We start from the raw sequence: 19,690 nt of genomic DNA, 5'->3' as shown, positions 1-19,690 counted from the left end.
TTAGGCTTAATCAGCATTGTGTGAACTCGTTTGGCAAGGGCTTGAATATAACAGAAGTTCATTTACATTTCACTAACCACGTCATTTGTGTATAGTTTAAATAGTTTATTTGATCAGCAAGATGATTCAGGAAGGAATAAGATGAGGGGCGATGGATGTTAGGATCGATGGGAGGCGATGGACACCGGATGTGGGTCGCCGTCATGGTGGAGTCGAATTGGATGGATAGTGACCGGTTGGAGTTGAGTTGAGGTTGGAGCGTCTAGGAACCCGGGGATGGAGACTCAGGGTGGGGGCACGTCTCGATGAGCAATTTTTTGCTTCATCATCCCCCGGTGGTTCCACAGAAAGGCCCCGGGACGGCTTGAGTTCGTAACCCAGGACCTTCTTGCTGTGAGGCTACAGTGCTAACCACTGAGCTACCGTGTCGCCCGCTGAGAGGAGAGAGGAGAATGGGGTTTTGGGGGGGGGGGGGGGGTTTGAGAGAACTGAGACGAACAGGAGAGGTGGAGGCTTATATATGCGCGCAGGTATATGGCCGGGAGGCACAGGTGATTTGAGTTAACGAGGCGCAGGTGTTGTGAATTGGTGAGAAGGAGCGGGGTGTGGTCTTGTTCCTTAGTTATTATAATAACTTCATGTAAAAGTTCTGCACTGCAGGTTTAAATTTGGGTTTAATAATACTGAACGTTGGACAACGTCCAGAAAGAAGCAAATTTGTGATTTATGATATTGGGCTATATAAATAAAATTGACTTGACTTGACTTTGGCTGACCTGAGGCGTCCATGTTTGCTTGGTTTTCAGGCACTTATGTTTTATTGAGTACCAAGTCGGATATATTGAAGCTTTCAGAACAATAGTTTCCCAGTCATAGTTACGACTTGGATGTTGACGGAACGCCATTTACAAGTCAGAAACTCTTAGTTACGGTAACTCCTCCTATGTGACATGAATGCGGCAGTAATCCTTACAAAAAACGTGTCAAAATGACAATTTAAGGTTTTATGGAAAGTTATTTGTGGGATTATTTCTTCGCAGGATGCAGTGACTTTTCTACGGAGACCCCAAAGTTCCAAAAGATATTTTTTTATCCATATCTTGTGTGCACAACTAAATAACTTGTGTGAACAAGATTTAAAAATCTCTCAGGACTTTGGGGGCTCTGTACTTTAGTGAGCTGTAGAGGTGCTGGTAGACAGAGCTAGGCTAGCTGTTTCCCTCTGCTTTCAGTCTTCTTTACTCTAAGCTAAGATAGCCACGCTCTTCTCATTCTATTCCTTTAAACTGGATTTAAATGTTTATATAAAACAATATTTCTTAATAGTGTGATAGTGACCACATGCAACTCAGCAACCCTGCAAAGCATCATAACCTGATATTGGTGAGAAAAAAACACATTTGAGATATTTGGGCTGAGCTAAAATCGCTGAATGGTTGAAATTAGGAATAGTATGAATATTTTTAAGCACCTTTGTGATGTGAGTTAGCTCAGATATTATTAGAGACATTGAAAAGCATTTTTTAAAGTGAGACTTCATGAAAACATCATGCCTGCTGTCTGCATAGAATCTGTATCAGCTGAAGCATGAAGAGAAACAGATCAAGATATTTCTGCACTTTTTTTTTATCAGCAGTCACGTTAAAGTGACCAGGGGTTGTTATTGCACATATTCAGAGAGAAACCACCTGTTTGAGGTTTCATCTTCATTTAAACACACACTCACATTCACTCACCGTCCTGCCGCATCACTGTCAGCATCTCTGTTTGTGCCAAATGTAACAGATTACTTGAAATTACAGTTTCATCTGAATAAAAATCATGCCATGCAGTGGTCGTTACTTATGTAAAGACATGATGATGAGATTCCTCAGCTCCTCAGAATTGAAGAATGTATTTATTTTCATATAGTGTTGTATGTTTTATTGTTTACAGCAAATAAAGATTATAGTTCCTGTTGCACAGTGCTGCTGGAGTATTTTTTTTTTTCATCCAATAGCACATCTGACATCAATCATCATGAATCAGCTCTGTAGTTTAACTCTTAGATGATTTGAAACAGGCAGAAATTTCACTTAAAGCAATAAAAACAGAAAACAGATGATTGGTTTGTTTTCAATTATCCTTTTTTGTTTGACAGTTTCAGTTTGATTAAAGAGTTCTCTTTCTGCCCAAACATGAAAATACAGACAAGAGAAGATAGAAGTTGATTAAAAACGTTACGATACATTCATCTTGCTTGACTTTAATTGTTTCAGTGCCTCATATTATATAAAGAGTTCTTTTCCATCTTTTAGTAATTTTGATCTGCCTGACTTTAAGGAGGTGAATGATATTATATTAAAATGAAAAAAATCAGCTCGATCATGATGAAATTTGCACCTCCCTAACCAGAGAAGTCATGACTCCTATCATTGAGCCTTTAACATTCATTTTTGCATTTTCATGGACACTTGCATCGTACCTTCTGACCTAAAAATGATTGAAGTTATTCCACTATTTAAAACAGGTGATCCAGGATCCCTTACAAACTATCGTCCAATTTCAATATTGCCATGTTTGTCAAAGATTTTGGAAAAACTAGTGTATAAAATAATCCTGGAACACTTGAATTCATATAATATTTTGTATAATCACCAATATTGATTCTGTAAAGATCATTCAACTTATATGGCACTTTTAGAACTTACTGGTAAAATTTATACAGATTTAGATACTAATGAGTAGGAAGTAAGTTATAGTTTTAGACTTTTTGCTTTCAAAAATGTATAGATATGGCTTTTATGGTAATGTTTATAAGTGACTCAGTAATGTTCTTAAAAGAAAACAATATGTTTTTATTAATGGTTGTGAATCGAAAAGAAATATAATGCAATATGGTGTACCACAAGGATCCATATTAGGACCTTTATTATTTCTTATTTATATAAACAATCTTACTCTTTGCAGAAGACACCAACCTTTCCGTCTCAAATAAGACATTGAATGACTCTCATTAGGGAACTAAATAATGATCTTCTCACTTACTTAATATGATTTCAAACAAATAAGTTGTCATTAAATGTCAAAAAGTGTAATTTTATGTTGTTTGCAGGAAATAAGAAATATGTGTGAGCAAATTAAACTTAATATTGATAATGAAGAAATGGTAGATGAGTATGAGAAAGCAGGTTGGTTTTGTCTGCAATAAAATCACCAAATCTCTCAAGATTCTGAGAAAAATTGAGGTTTTGTACACCATACATGTTTCTTAACATTATATTATAGTTTAATCTATCTATATTTAACATACTGTAATATTCTTTGGCAAGTCCTTTTCCAACTTATCTGTATTAACAACTTTTTCCAAATTTGTTGCACCAAGTGAATCTCTTTTTTAAACGGCAGTTATTGACTATTTTTGACATTAACATCCTTCAAATCAGTACATTTGTCTTTAAAGTGAGATATAAGAATGCAGATCTACATTACAGTTTTAGATATTATTTTATTAATAATTCACAATATCATAATTATCCAACTAGACAAGCTGAGAATCTTCATCTTCCTTTGAAATAAAACATCATGTTGTCAGTTTTCCATCAAATATCATGGCGTTATCTTGTGGAATGTAAACGTAAATTTAATAGATTCCTTTGTGTTGTTGTCTATGTACAAAAAAAGATTTAGAAATGTCTTGCTGTCAAAAACATTTGATTTGGAACAATAATGATCACTCCCAGTAACTGTTGTTCATACTGTTAATACAGCAAAACTCCTACTTCTCTACATTAATATAATCCTACACTTATTTTATAGTGCAATTTTTGAACACTAATATTTAAAATGTATTGGTGATTTTGTATGTTTGTATTTTACCTTTTGTGTGCCTTTTGGGTGTGTGAAACAAATAAAACAAACACTCACAGGAGGAAGTGCTTAAGATGTTTTTTGTCTTGTGGTTTTCTTCTCAGGTGAGCTATTAATAGAACTGATCAATCAAAACTAAGGCAGTAAAAGATAAAACTGTCACAGTCAAGATGTAATTACAACATTATAGATCATTACAATTAGGTCTCTGTCAATTAACTTAAATTTAACTTTAAGAACAGTTAGTCCATTAAAGATGAACTGATTTTCCACATCAAAGTGTGTTTCCAGGTGTTCTCAAAGCACAAATCAAAACCCAAAAACCCTCCAACGTCCTTGTTTGAGGCACATAAATGGACGGGTTCACAAGTTTTCAAGTTTGTCTTAAAACAACAGTCAGGTGCCCAAATGAACATTGAAACATGTTTTTCTTGCTGTAATCATTCCTCCTGTTCATACTGACCATTAGAAGGTCCCTTCATAATGCACTTACAATGGAAGTGATGGGGGACAAAATCCACAGTCCTCCTTCTGTGCAAAAATGTATTTATGAGTTTATCTGAAGCTAATATGAAGCTTCAGCGTCCAAATGAGTCAAATCAAGTAGATATCTTTCAACATTACAGTCTTTTTAGTGCCAAAATTCCTCTTTTTGTTACTATACTTCCACCTGCAGCTCAACAGGGAAAAACTGTCTGAGGAAACACAAATAGGGAATTTGATGCTAAAAAGACTGTAAATGTGTCAGATATCCACTTGATATGACTAACTCAGACTGCTGAAGCCTCATATAAGCTTCACATCAATTTTTAAATGACTGTGAGGACACACTGTGGATTTTGGCCTCCATCACATACATTGAAAACACATTTGAAGGATCTTTTAACAGCCAGTATGAACAGGAGGAATGATTACAGCGAGGAAAACCTCTCTCACTGTTCATATGGACACCTGACTGCTGTTTTAAGACACACTTGATAAATTGTGAACCTGTCCTTTAATTCCAGCTTGGAACATTTGTTGCATGCTCTCTCTCTATAGACAATAGATAATTAAGTAGATACTTCATTTCTGTGATTTAAACTTTCCCGTGAGTTTTTAGTGCAGGTTCAGAAAGCAGACATTTTTCTGTCCTCACAGCAGACTCCGGGAACATCTGACAGAGTTCTTGATGAACTCAAACAGATCCAAGTGAAATCCATCAGAGCGCTGCTCTGCACAGAAGTTCTTCAGAAGTCCGTACAGCTTCCCTGTGAAGGAAGTTTGAGCATGAATCAAACCAAAGTACAGAGCTTGAGGAACATTCAACACTCCTAATGTTTTTTTTTACTCACCAACTGTAATCCCCTCTGCGACCAGCAGGTTGTAGGTCTGCTCCAGGCCTTGCTTCAGGTGTTCATCCCTAAAGGTAAAGAAGGCGACTCCTCTATTGGCCTTCGCTGCTGCCATCAACTGGATCACAGCTGAACATGAACAGAAAGCAAAGGCAAAGTCTTACATAGTCTATCATTTGTTCTTCAGTGAGAAATCAATAGATGGATAGATGGAGAAGAGGTGTACCTTTGAGCTGTGGGTCTCCATTGAAGGCTCCACAACCCCACTTCCCCGTGGCGATGTCCGGCTCGCTATGCCCATGACTCTTAAATCCACAGTATGCCTTCAAGGACACAATAAAATCATGTAAAAGTGAAAACCAAAGATGATATAAATGAGACAGAATTTTATCAAAACCAACACATGTCCCTCTTTTGCATTTTATTGCATCATCAATAAAGAAACACTCACCAAACAATACTAGTGCTGCAAATGATGATTATTTCATTATCGATTAATCTGATGATTATTTTCTTGATTAAAAGATTAGTTGTTTGGTCCATAAAATGTCAGAAAATTTCAATCACTGTTTCCCAAACCCCAAGTTGACATCTTCAAATGTCTTGTTTTGTCCACAACCCAAAAATATTCAGTTTATTGTCACAGAGGACTAAAGAAACTGGAAAATATTCATGACTCAGAACGATGAATCTGTTATCAAAATAGTTGCTCATTAATTTTCAGTCCATCAACTAATCATTGCAGCTCTTAAAACACTATAATATAAATACTCCAGACATACTGCAAGTATTAAAGGTACGCAGCAGTGCAGAATGTTCAGTCATGCAGAATGAATAAATAATTTTTAGAAAGAAATAAAAATTACATTTTATAGTTAGAGTTTTAACTCCTTTAAACAGCCATTTAGGGGCTGTTGTGAGATTTGTCGTTTTCATCCTTCCAGTAAATGTCTCAGATCTGCAGAAGTTCTGATTTATTGTATAATATGTTACAGCTCACCAGCTGTTCATAAAGTATAAACACAAAATAATCAGACTAAATAAAAAACCAGGCACGGTGGAGCACGATCAAAGACTGTATGACTCTTAAACAAATAAGCAACACACCTGAAACTGATCAACCTGACTTCCTTAAAGTACAACTTAACCAAAAACAAGGAAGCGCCGCCTGGTCGGAGGTGTAAACATAAACAACACAAACATACATTCAACTGAAAATGGCTCCTACAAGCTTTAATAATAATAATAATAACAATACATTCAATTTATAGAGCGCTTTTCAAGACACTCAAGGACACTTTACACAACAAATTAAAAAGATCCTTGTTAACTAAAAACACACTGAAAGCATCAAAACTTCAGTTGCATTGAGCGGAAAAATCTGACTAAATATAATTATTGATATCATTTATTTAGTTTATTATTATTGATATTGACATTTTAAATGTATTTTATACACTTGCATTTCCTTTTTATACATTTTATACACGTAAATGAAAATGCACTTTCTCAATTTTATTTTTATTTCTTTTTTTTTTAATTTTACTTCATTTTAATGAACTTAAAATGATTTATGATGTTGTTACTAGTAGTTGATGATGATGATATACTGCTAATTCATTCTATATATGTAATGTATTATCACAATGTTTTGTATTATAAGCTTATTATATGATTAATATGTCGTATGATAAAATTGTGATTTATTGTTGACAAACACACACAAAGAAAAGCCTCACCTTGTCCAGTTCCCGTGTAACGTTGTTCAAAGTGTACTGGTCTCTTCTGTGTTTGAAGTGCAGCGCGTCGATGGCGAGGATCTGCCTCTGCAGCCGATCCCAGTCATCCCTAAAAGGACCGAATCACATCTCTGAGAAAACGAATAAATAAATAACTTCAAATGTAAAATACACATTCATAAAGAACATGCACATACCTTCTGTGGTGGTCGTCACGAGGGCCGGCCCACTCGAAGGTGTCACCGAAGCCACAGTAACCGCTGAACTGCTGAGAGCCTGAGAGACGGAGATATTATACAGTAAGGCTGCTAATAATAAATCACATGAAAAGACCAAAAACCAACAATGTGTTAGTCAATACTTTCTGACTTCCCTACTCTGTATGAGTCCTACAAATCTTTAAAAACAGCTCATAAATATTAAGTTATATTTTTAAAAAGCTCAGTAATTTCCTAAAACAGCTGGTCACTGCAGTTTTTAATAAACATGTCTCAAACAGGAGGAAATAGTCTATTTGTTGGAGACTATTTTCACCAGCGGATGAATCCACATTTGGTGTTCTAGTGAGTATTTCTGGCAGCAGGACGGTGTGTGTGGGATTGAAAATAAACTACAGTGTGTGTGTTCATGTGTGGTGTAATTTCATGAAGACTCATGACCACCCTGTGCCATTAGGATCTTTTCCATTTTGCATCTCATAAGTAATAAGTAGCAGTGTGTTAAATTGTCATTGTAATAAATATATAACCTCACAGACCACATACAATCAATGAAAGGGTGCATAATGTTAAAAGAATCTCACTTAATGCATTGGCTAAACTAAAGGGCATGTTTATGTTACACTTCACTTTAAGTGTGTGTTAAACTTCACTTTGAATGTGTATGCATTAAACTTCATATTTTTTAAAAATAATCTCTGAGGAGGATCAAGAAATAAGGGTGTAAAATGACAAGAGTGAGCTGTAAAAAAAAAAATAGAGCTAGGGGAAGATCTGACAGTAATGGTGTAATATGATCCTTAGCAGTTACAAAAAAAATAAAAAGAGCATAACTGGATGGAACTGGTCATGCCAGATATGACCAGTTCAGGCCAAAACCTATTTTAGAGATTTTGGGCCAACAACAGGTGATGTAAAGAAATGATAATGGTGTAATTGGCCAAGAACAAAGAGGACGGACACTAGGCGTGACCTATGCCGACCCAAGGGTATTTAAGACAACGCCCTGAGTTGCGAAACTCAGAGCATTAGGGTGATCTACATATGAACACTGTATTGCTCTCCTATATTGCCTGACATTAAAGTACATTTTTGATGATCAGTACTCTGACTCCTTATTTTTTGAACAACAAAGAGAAGTTTGGCTTTGAGTTTTTTCAACTGCGATCCAGCGTAATTGGCACGATGCATGGTGATGAAGGAACACGTCACCCAGTGCATAATGTCGCTAAATGTCTTGTTTTGAAGCTAAATCCAGATAATGTTTGACATTTTTTCTTATATAGGTTTCTTTATAGGTCTGATAAATGACCTAATTTTGGTTAATTAGGCAGATATTTCAACATTCTGTCGATCTACTAATCCATTAATCGACTAATCATTTCATCTCTACCTGTAATGATCAGACACTCGTTGTCCCCGAGTTTCTCAGTGAAGAGGCGGGATACAATCAGCTCCGGGTTCATGAGGAACAGGATCTCTTCCTGCACCAGACCGGAGCCCAGCACACCTCCACCGATCCAGCTGGAAGCAAAATCCACCTGCACACACAGGAGCAGTCAAAAGTCCACTCTGGACTGAACCTGCTGATCATCGTTGCTTCGGGTCAGTTCTTACCTGTAGCATGCCTTCTCCTTCAGTCTCGATGTCGCCACATGACACAAACAGCTTAGGCATCGTCGACTTAGAACTACAACACAAACAACAACAAAAACAATTCAGAAAAGACTGATTTACACCAGCAAGAACTCAACTCAACTCTGTTTTGAACACAGAACGTCGGTTTTATTAGCTATGCTAGCAGCGATGTTTGTCTGTTTGTCGGTCAGTCAGTCCTAGAGCTGCAACGATTAGTCATTTAATTGATCAGTTGCCGACTAACAAATGACTCTCAAGCTATTTTGATGATCGATTAATCATCTTTTAAGAAAGAAATGTCCAAATTCTCTGATTCCAGTTTCTTAAATGTGAATATTTTCTGGTTTCTTTAGTTCTCTATGACTGGTCTGTACAAAGTAAGACATTTAAGGACGTCATCTTGCGCTTTGGGAAACAGTGATCGACATCTTTCTCCATTTTCTGACACTTTATGGACCAAACAAGTAATCGACTAATCAAGGAAATAATCAACACATTAATCAATAATGAAAATAATCGTTAGTTGCCGCTCTAATCCGTCTACCACTTTGATTCAGTCTGAAATATCTCAACAACTATCAGATGAATTGTGATAAAACATTCATGTTCCCCAGAAGATTAATAAACTGACTTTGATGATCTCTTGACTTTTTCTATAAAACCACCAGCAGGTCAAAGTTTTACACTTATTCAGTGAAATATGTCAACAACTACCGGATGGATTGACTCTAAACTTTATTCAGACATTGATGGTCCTCAGAGGATGAATCCTACTGATCCCTCAACTCTTCCTTTCAGGCCACCATCAGGTTTGTGGTTTTGAGTGAAAGGTCTCAACAACTATTAGACAGATTGCCGTTAAATCTGGTTCAAGATACTCATCTTCTCCTCAAGATGAATTGTTATAACTTTGATGACCCTCTGATGTTTCATCTAGCGCCATCATAAGGTCAAAGCTTCACTTCATCCCATATTTTGGTTTATTACAACTACCTGCAAATCTAGTGACATTTACAGCACCAGTCTGGTCGGTTTGGACACAGTTTCTAATTCCTTTGAATGAGAAAATGTGTCTAAACTTTTGACTGGTGCTGAACATCAGCTTCAGCAGTACTTTGTGTTTAGAGCTGAGCAACAGGGGTGAAATTAATATCTCAATAATAAGAAGAATTACATTGACATTTGCTTCAGATATTCATGTTCCCCTTTAAGATGAACTGTAATCACTTTGGTGTTCCCTTTATGTTTTATCATGCGCCACCATCTTATCAAAATTTTTAATTGTCCAATACTTTGGTTTATGACTAAATACCTTCAAAACTAATGACATTCACATCAGCTGTACTTTGCTTTGTGTTTCCTGCTAATTAGCAAGATTAGCATGCTAACATGCTAAACTAAGATGATGAACATGGTAAACATTACACTCTGAAGGGATTTTCCTTCATGTGTCATGTTTGAAACACTCTTTAGACAAGCAGACAGTGAGCGACAGACATCTGTTTTCTTCCCGGTCAAGCTGACCTGGTTTTATGACTGTTGCCATAGAGACAGCACTAAAGTAAACAATCTTATAGTGATGTTGTGACTGGAGACGAGGTCACCTGGGTGCTGCCTGAATAACTGAGAACGGTTCAGCTCTTTCCCTTCAGACTTGCTGTCACATTTCACTACAACGACACTTTGATTTGTAACTGCTGTCTCCTTAATCGGTCAAGTTTGTGTTTGTCAATAAATCTTTTTGCAGAAGACATCCATATCTCCTGGAGTTTCTGAATTGACAAGCTCAAGATTTCTATAACAATACCTGCTAAACATCAGCATGCAAATGCTTCATCATTTTGACATGATGATGTTGGAAACGTCTTTAAGCTCAATGCTATGTACAGTTTATAATGTGTTGATTTTAATTGGCTGTCTTGTCTGAAGCACTTTGTAACAAAAGTTTTGAAAACTACTCTATAAGTTAAGATTATTGTTAAAATCATTATTACCTTTTCCAGTCGGGCTTGTCTGTGTCTCGGAGGTATCGCCTCTCAAACGTCACCAATCCTCTCAGTTTTGTGTCTGCAACGAATTCAACAACAGTCACAGATTTACACTGATGCACCTGACAAACAGGAAGTAGAGGAGCTTCAGCAGAGACTTACGCTCATCTGTTACCACTTTAAAGTAATGCATGATGGCCCTCAGCTTTTCCTTCTTCCGGTCTGACCAAATCCCAAACAGACTGCAAGCAGAATGAGAATTAAGAGTGAACTCACAGACAAGAACACACGATGCAGAGAGTATTTAAAGGTTGCAATCGAACTGTGTTGCCGAACCTGCTGAAGTTAATGGTTGGGTAGTTGTGGTACTCTGAGTTGGGTGTGGAGGTGTTGCGGTGAGGGAAAGTGCAGAAAAATGCGTTGGCGAGCAGGCAGGATATCTGAACCTGTGACAGAGTGATGGATGAGGTGTGTCCCCTTTGAAGCAGCGGGATGGCCTGAAAACATGAAAAACACACTTCATCACCATCACCATCAATATGAAACAAACGCTACGTTCACGGGTTCCAGTAAGTTTCATACCTTCTGTACATAATCAGGAAGCTTCAGGGCCAACGCCGCGATCTTAGGGAACAACTTGTCGAAGTAGTTTTCCGTTTTCGGGACAGCCTGTGAAGGATTATAAATATATTGCTAGAGAGCATCACAAAACTGAAGATTCAATTATTTGGAGTGAACACACGTAGACACTGACCTTTACGAAGCTGGCGAGGGCATCAAAAGACCACTTGTCTTTATACTTTTGGTTATATTTCATGATAGCTTCCTAGTGAGAGAGTTTGAAACGTTGAATATTTCACATTTCTTGGAGACAGATGAGACAAAAATCTGTTTAAAAATGTGCAAAAATGATAAATTGTCTGTGGCTGCCAACGTACCGCCACATCATCCACATCCACTGATGTTTTCTTGGCGAGGCTGCCCAGATTTTTGGAGATCACTTCCCACCGCGACGTCTGGGTGGGATTCTATCACAGGAAAAGATTCATTCAGAAAAAAGTCTCTTTAAACTTGCAATAACTGATTTTTTTTTTTTGGCCACTTGCGGGACATATCATCACTTTTTAAGTTGATATGTTGAACTTGTTAGCAAAAAGTTGCTTATTTCCACATCCAGCAGTTACGGAGCAACATTATCATTCATGTGGAGTCGTGTTTCTGTCCACCTGGTGAATGTAAGTCCAATATTCACTCTCTTTTAGCTCTGTTTTTGCTCTCTACCAACTCCTGAGGGAAATATCTGGCTCTTTAGCTGCTAAATGCTTCACCATGTTCACCAGCTAGTCTACAGCTAACTGTGTCTGTTTGCTGTTTGGTGCAGGTAGTGTACAGTGGCTTTTTAGAGCTTTTTCTCAGAAAACGACACTATGAGAGCGCTGAGAGTGAACCAAAACAGTATAGTTGCAGTTTTAAAGTGCAAAGTAAAGTTTCTCTTTGACTTTCCCACCCATTAAAATTAAAGGTTTACAGTTTTTCAAGTCTGTCTTAAAACTACAGTCAGGTGCCAAGTTTTTCATTTTTATGATAAATCACAATATTGTGATCCCCTTAATCTCAGAGGAAGGAATTTCATTTCAATTAATTTGATATAATCCATTATTTCCTCAGGAGAAACTATATTTTTGCACCTACTGGTGTGCAGCTGGCTAGTTCAAGTCGGTTTCTGGAACAAATATCTCGGTTTTTGGTTTCTAGGTTTGGTTTCTTTCAAAAGGAACTTATCTTGTGCATAGCCTCAAACACACCTTGAAGACTGGAGACTTGACTATCGTGACACTGTGAGAGGAACACGGCATCTTCACAAAGTTACTGTGCCACAAGTCTCTCCCTTTCAGGGGCCTAAGTCCTGCTCTCTGGTTGAAAGCAAGCACCTGGGTAAAAAAAAAAAATCAATAGTTATATTCAACAACAACAACAACAACTGCTTTTTGCGAGAATTTTATATACTTTACTACTGTAAAAGTACCAACACTTTAATTTAAAAATACTCCATTACAAGTAAAAGTCCTGCATTCCAGCTTCTACATAAGTAAAGTATTATCGCAAAATGTACTTAAAAGTAAAATTACATGTTCAGAAAAACGTCCACTGTGACTGATATATTATTATATATTATTATTATTATTATATATTATTATATACATCATTAGATTATTAATAGTGAAGCATCAGTGTTAGAGCAGCATGTTACTGTTGTAGCTGCTGGAGGTGGAGCTAGTTTCAATTACTTTATATACAGTTAGCTAGTTTAGTCCACTGGTTCCCAACCTAGGGGTCAGGCCCCTCCAAAGGGTCAGCAGATAAATCTGAGGGGTCGTGAGATGATTAATGGGAGAGGAAAGAAGAAAAAACAAAGTTCTGATACACAAATCTGTTTTCAGTTTTTTGGACTTTTTGTCTAATCTTGAATATTGGATCGTTTGAAAGGTTCATTAAATGAAACCATCTGAAAATGTCTCCTACTTAGTCAAGGAATCCAAACTACACACTGCTGCTGCTTCCCAACCTGCAACAGTTCAACCCAAACTTTTAAAAACTTCTCAGAACTCACTTATGTTCCCTCACTTTTTTAAACTGATGTTTACTAATAACAGTAATATTGATTTTGTTGTTTTTGTTGACATTATTTCTGTTTTGTATGCTCTATTGTGAAGCACTATAACTTCTGTGTTGAAATAGAGCTGCAACGTTTAGTTTATTAATTGATTAGCTGACTGACAGAAAAATTAATCACTAGCTATTTTGATAATCAGTGAAAAAGATATCCAAATTCTCTGATTCCAGCTTCTAAAATTTTCTGGTTTCTTTAGTCCTCCGTGACAGAAAACTGAATATCTTTGGACTGTTGGTCGGGACAAAACAAGACATTTGAGGATGTCAGCTTCACCATTTTTGGACATTTTATACACCAAACAACTAATCAATAAGTAAGATTTGCGTGGCGTTTACTTGTAGTGGAGCATTTTTATATCGCTGTATTGGTACATGAAGAGTTCTTCTTCCACCTGTGTGATTTGCTGTCAGATAAATGTAGTGAAGTAGAAGAATAAAATAGCATCAAATGGAAAAACTCAAGTAAAGTACAAGTACAGTATTTGAGTACTTCCCACCTCTGGAGACAGACAGAAGGAGGGAAGGGACAGAGTATAACTGGAGAGGACGAATTCTTACATCTATGAGGACAGTGTGTGAACCGCTGAAGGTCAGACGTCCCAGTTTGCTCTGACACTGTGGAAGTCGCTTCAGATCATCCAGCTGACAACATGACGGAGCGTCGTCCTGCCGCTGTGTCGGCACCGGTTCATCCCGCTCTACATGTCGATCTCTCACATCCCCGTTACCGGAGGGTCTGGAGGAGGTGGAGGAGGAGGAGAAGGAGGAAGAGGGGAAGGAGGAGGAGGAGGAGGAGCTGGCTTCGCTCGTGACGTCTTTGCTGTTTTGCTCTTTTTCTTGCTCAATTTTCTCCTTTTTACAGTTTTTACAGAGGTCTTCATGTTGAAGAATCGCGCTCATCTGGGAACTGTCATTGCGGTTGTTATGATGCCCCGCCATCGCTGTGGGATTCAGAGACAGGACAAGGACAAGTTCACAATTACTCAAGTGTGTCTTAAAACAGCAGTCAGGTGTCCATATGAACAGTGAAAGAGGTTTTTCCTTGCTGTAATCATTCCTCATGTTCATACTGGCAGTCTGAGTTAGTCATATCAAGTGGATATCTGACACATTTACAGTCTTTTCAGCATCAAATTCCCTCTTTGTGTTTCCTCAGACAGTGTTTCCCTGTTGAGCTGCAGGTGGAAGTATAGTAACAAAAAGAGGGACTTTGGCACTAAAAAGACTGTAACGTTGAAAGATATCTACTTGATTTGACTCATCTGGATGCTGAAGCTTCATATTAGCTTCAGGTAAACTTTTAAATACATTTTTTGCACAGAAGGAGGACTGTGGATTTTGTCCAACATCACTGCATTATGAAGGGATCTTCTAATGGTCAGTTTACGGCAAGAAAAAACTGTTTACTCGTCATTTGACAGGCTTGAAAAATGGTGAACTCCTCCTGTTAGAGCCATTTGTATCTATGTGTGTGTTAAGGTCATTCCCTGGTTGCCACAGTAGGTGGCGTATTGGACAGCAGCATATGGAAATGCATATGTAGAAGAAGAGGTAATTACTCCTCAGGTGTGTTGCTTACCGGGAGAAGCACACAGTTTTTTGACCGTTGTTTAGAGGCTAATCTTTAAGCCTTTTTTTTTGTTTGTTTTCATGCAAGTTATTGGTGTAAGTGTGTGTATAGCAAAGGCTGTATTGGTACACGGTGGTAAATAAATACATCTGTTTTTTTGTTTTGTCGAAATCAAGTCACTACACGTCCTTTAAGGTGAGTGAATGTACGTCTGCGGTGAAGAGCTTTTATTTTCTTAGGTGACAGCGTGGAGGAGCAGGATCAACAGGTCGGACCAGATACTGACTGTTTGAAATCATAAAACTAACAGTTTGCACACGTGACTATAATGTCTGGATATACTGCAGGTAGACATACAATATTACAGTATATATACACACCCAGTTAAGCTTTGTGTGGACAGAGTTGTCTTTGACTCAGACTGAACAGAGCCTGACTGATATATCGGTCTGCCGATATTGGCCCTTCACAGATATATCGATATCGGTATATATGTTGGCTGATATTCGCTGATATTTTTTTTATTTTTTAAAGTTATATAAGCATCATTTTATGTATATTTGATCTTTTTTCTTATTTCAAGTTTAATACATATTTGTATATGTTTTTTTGTTCTATGTGGTTTTTTTATTTATAGTTATTTATAATTATTAAATTCCCAGTAAAGTTACTGTTTCAGTGCACTGATGTCATTTTACACAATAAAGTTTACTGTCAAGTGTTTCACAACCACATTTGAGGGATCATTTCCATCTACGCTTCTTCCTATTTCTCTTAGGGATGTCAATGATTAATCAGTTATCGATAATAATTTAACCGATTAAAAAACATATTAACTGATCATGCAGAAGATGACAAAACAGTCAAATGTCCAGTTTGAACGACACCCGTTCTGCTCATTATTTGAAGCTTCCTCTACACCACAGTGACTGACAAATGTGCTTTATCCAAAACATTAAATCATCATACTAGTTATGCTATTAAAACATTATGTTATCAGTTTGTGTAAATCTAAATCACTGTAACTAACAGATGTTACCAAGTCAGGTTATCTATTAAGCTAACAGTGACTAGCATTAGCTCATTAAGTCAATTTCACATACACAAAGCAAACTTTTCTATATATGTTGTATTAATATAAAGTTCTTTTTGGCAGATTTCTTATATCAGTAGAAATATGCAGGCTACAGTCTTTAAAGGTTGTAAATACAAGCAAAAACAGTTTGATCAATAAGCTATCGATTGTCAGCTTTTCATATTAAATTCACCTGATCACAGTTCAATAGTCTGTCTGTGTTTGTGTCTGTGAGAGACTTCAAACTATAAGCTGTTTGTTGAATCAATGAGTTATAGGTTATATTTGGTTATGAATCAATCAATAAATATACATTCAATATTTAAATAACATTGATAGCCTATAATTATTGAATCAATATGTATTGTTATTCATTATATTGGTGTGTTGACAGACTAAATATATACATTTAAAGAATTTATATGATACTATAATGTTACTGCATTGGCAGACATATTTAATAAATATCGTTAACAGTAACGTGTATTTGCTGATATTTCTGTGTGTTTCTTCTTCTTGGCAGCGGCGGGATCCTCTCAGGCGTTTTATTTTTATTTGGTGGCATTTCCTGTCATTTCCTGTGGAGCTGCCCTGAGAGCAGAGACCTGCAGGCACAATGTCCCGGTGCATTTAGCCGACAAAACTTCTGTTCTTGAACTCAAGTGGAATTTGGGATTCAGGACTTCGACTTAACACTTTTTCACAATGTGGTGTTGCTACTTTCACGTAAGTAAAGGCAGTGATGGACTTTACCATCAGGCAAGGTGGGCAACTGCCTGGGGCCCAAGAAGCTATAGATTCATTATGTTTAGATATTAAAAATATGAAATTATGTCACTATTCTAACTAACTGAACCCTGAAATAACGTACAAAAGGCCCCCAAAGCACTTAAAATATGCAACAGTTTACTTCTACTTCAGAGGAAAACACTGTACTGCTGCATTTACCTGACAGATAAATGTTACTGGTTACGCTGCAGTTTCTGAAACACGTCCCTCCAGTAAGAGGCTGCGGTCTGTCAGGACCAAAACCTCACACCACAAGAACACTTTCTTCCCGTCTGCAGCCTCATCAACAAAGCCCTGGACCCCCTACTGACACGGACTCTAACCGCCCCCCCTCTGACATATACTGTTATTTTAATATAACATCCCACAGTCTTGCATTTCCACACCTGTGAACTTTGTAACTTGTATTATTATTATCATCATAATAATTCACACTGCATACTGTCGACTGTTGAATATCTTGTACATTCATCTCATTGTTGTCTGTTTCACATTTAAAATTTTAAACCTGCAGCAGCTCCTTTCACTTACAATATATTTTACATTTTTCTTTTATTGTAAATTATTTCTTATATGTGCAAACCTACTTAGCAATAAACCTGATTCTGATTGATTTTACTCACAAAATATAACAATTAAAATATGATGCATTATTATTGATTAAACTATCCAGCATTATATAACATTAAAAGCTCCACCACCTCTCTAGAGCCAGTGTTTAGTCCGTTCCGGGCTACCGTACAAACATGGCGGTGCAACATAGAAGAGGACCTGCTCCCTCTGTAGATATAAAGACTCATTCTAAGGTAACGAAAACACAATGATTCTTATTTTCAGGTGATTATACATTAATTAAAACACACATTGTGAGTATTATATTCCATTTCTGCCAATATATCCCCCTAAATTTTACATACTGGTCCTTTAAGAAAGACAGTTTAGAGCAGTGGTCTCCAACCCCCGGACTGTGGACCAGTACCGGTCCGTAGGTCATTTGGTACCGGGCCGCCCTAGATGGGACCGTCTCGTTGCAGAGAAACAAGCTCAGCGTTATGTCGAGTTGTATTTTTCATGCACTTTATATTTGTTTTTGTGGTGTATCTTATTTTGAAGGCATGTTTAAACGTTACCATAGCGACCAGAGAGCATTAGGGGGGCAGAGAGGATGTTCCTCATGTTATATTGTTGCCGCAATGTTATGAGGATGCTGCTAATAAAGTTGCATATGAGTACACAGTGGATTCAGGTTTATTATTATATTTAATACAAAATACCAGAGTTTTTAAGCCGGTCGTATCATTTTAGTTTGTTGTATTTATCCGCCGCACCTCAAATGCTGGTCTGTGAAAATATTGTCTGACATTAAACCGGCCTCTGGTTTAGAGCAAGTCTTCTACCACTGCCATTACCAACATTCCCAGTTAGAGAAAGGGTGAAGAGAGTTTGCCAACGACCCCAAACAGGATGCAAACTGAAACATGATTTGTGAATTTGTCCTCAAAAATATTGACAATATGCTATTTTTGCCATGCAATTCAATTTTTCCATATCTTCATCATCATGGGTGAATGAATCATGCATGAGGGTGATGCATCACTTTAATAAAGATACTAACATGCTATTCTTACTATCACCATCGAAGTGAGGCGGCGTGATATCACAAACTTAACTCACTTTCACCCAAAGATCAGACACCCCCTCCACCCCCAAATCACTAAATCCGCCCCTGCGTAAAGGATCTGAGTATTCTTCCACTACTTACCAGACTGTTTATAGTTCCAGTATAGCTCCAGTTTAATATTTAAAAGCACCAAACTAAAAGATTAACACTTTAAACTGCTCACGGTGGTCTGACTTCAAGCTTTGGCCTAAATATCCGCCACCGTGTAGTAAAACCTGTTATTACGCGCGGACCCGCCTGCGTAATGAAGCTCATTAGTCTGACACTGTTGTGTAAACACTCACCTTTCACCAGAGACCCCGCTGACGCCGGCTGTGTTCAGATTTAACGGGATTATCGTGAATTACGTGGGTCATCAATGAAAAACGCAGCCGAGACGCTAAAAAACAGACGGACTGAAGTTTACTTTCACTTTGAGGAGAAAGCGAAACTGAAGTGAAGCGAGCGGAGCGGTGAAACAGCGTTTCTACTCACATTAAAGACTAAACCCTCCTTCCTGCTGAAATGAAACTGATGCAAAGCACAACACACTGTTTCTATATGACATAATGTGAAAACACTGAACGACCTCTTCAGAAGTTTATTATCATTATATAATAAGTTTACAAAAGTGTGCATTTTTTGTCAATACTTTTATATTTCATTAATGACGTCAGATCATCATGTTTTAACAGCTGTAGGTTCAGTATTATAGTCAGTGTTGGAAGAGGTACTTAGAGCCTTTACTAAAAGAGAAGAAGATTTGTGTCTGATATGTTTTTTACCTCAAAAAAAAAAAGAAAAAAAAAGTTCAATTATCGTGTTAAAATCCTTAAAATTACATCTACTCATCCAGAGTCTATAAATATGCAAATATATTTCATTTCAGAAGTTTAACAGCTTCTATTCTCAGTGTTTGTGCGCTGAAGGTTTAAAGTTTCCACATCACACTTGTGAATATTGGAGCAGAATTGGCTCCAAACTGTTTGTGATGTCACACATCATGCCCGTAAATGCCCTTAAATCGGATTTTCAGTGAGCTAAGAGAAATTTTCCATTTGCAGCAGATGAATGTGAAAACAAACAAAATCATTCTGCACAGTGAAGCTCAAACATTCAACTGTAGGAAACATATTTTCGAGTGGAGCAGGACTTTA

The 19,690-nt window shown here is 37.3% G+C and overlaps 1 protein-coding gene across 2 annotated transcripts; it reads right to left on the bottom strand.

Annotated features, from left to right (window-relative positions):
• Window positions 1–4,803: 4,803 nt before the first annotated feature.
• On the bottom strand, window positions 4,804–19,025 carry pargl (poly (ADP-ribose) glycohydrolase, like). Of its 2 annotated transcripts, none has more exons than XM_042395433.1 (16): window positions 18,839–19,025; window positions 13,998–14,380; window positions 12,572–12,697; window positions 11,705–11,794; window positions 11,521–11,592; window positions 11,349–11,435; window positions 11,103–11,263; window positions 10,929–11,008; window positions 10,773–10,845; window positions 8,758–8,830; window positions 8,534–8,681; window positions 7,120–7,198; window positions 6,923–7,031; window positions 5,410–5,506; window positions 5,184–5,312; window positions 4,804–5,099 (listed from the first exon to the last, which is right to left on the bottom strand). In XM_042395433.1, the coding sequence occupies exons 2-16, from the start codon at window positions 14,376–14,378 to the stop codon at window positions 4,984–4,986; spliced, it is 1,821 nt and encodes a 606-aa protein (XP_042251367.1). In that variant the 5' UTR covers window positions 14,379–14,380; window positions 18,839–19,025; the 3' UTR covers window positions 4,804–4,983. The 2 variants fall into 2 exon arrangements, with proteins under 2 accessions (XP_042251367.1, XP_042251368.1); XM_042395434.1 differs by lacking the exon at window positions 18,839–19,025 and adding an exon at window positions 18,636–18,796.
• Between the last annotated feature and the right edge of the window lie 665 nt (window positions 19,026–19,690).

This window comes from Thunnus maccoyii, chromosome 19, assembly GCF_910596095.1.
Source record: "Thunnus maccoyii chromosome 19, fThuMac1.1, whole genome shotgun sequence".
NCBI lineage: Eukaryota > Metazoa > Chordata > Actinopteri > Scombriformes > Scombridae > Thunnus > Thunnus maccoyii.
This window is presented reverse-complemented; position numbering and strand designations above follow the sequence as displayed.

Bases quoted from the DNA above. Each gene is read 5' to 3' on its own strand.
- pargl (XM_042395433.1), bottom strand. From the start codon at position 14,378: ATGGCGGGGCATCATAACAACCGCAATGACAGTTCCCAGATGAGCGCG. The intron at 10,846-10,928 runs GTAAGTCTCTGC...AATTCGTTGCAG, and splicing joins TAAAGTGGTAACAGATGAGC to ACACAAAACTGAGAGGATTG. The intron at 5,100-5,183 runs GTGAGTAAAAAA...CTTCCTTCACAG, and splicing joins CGCAGAGGGGATTACAGTTG to GGAAGCTGTACGGACTTCTG.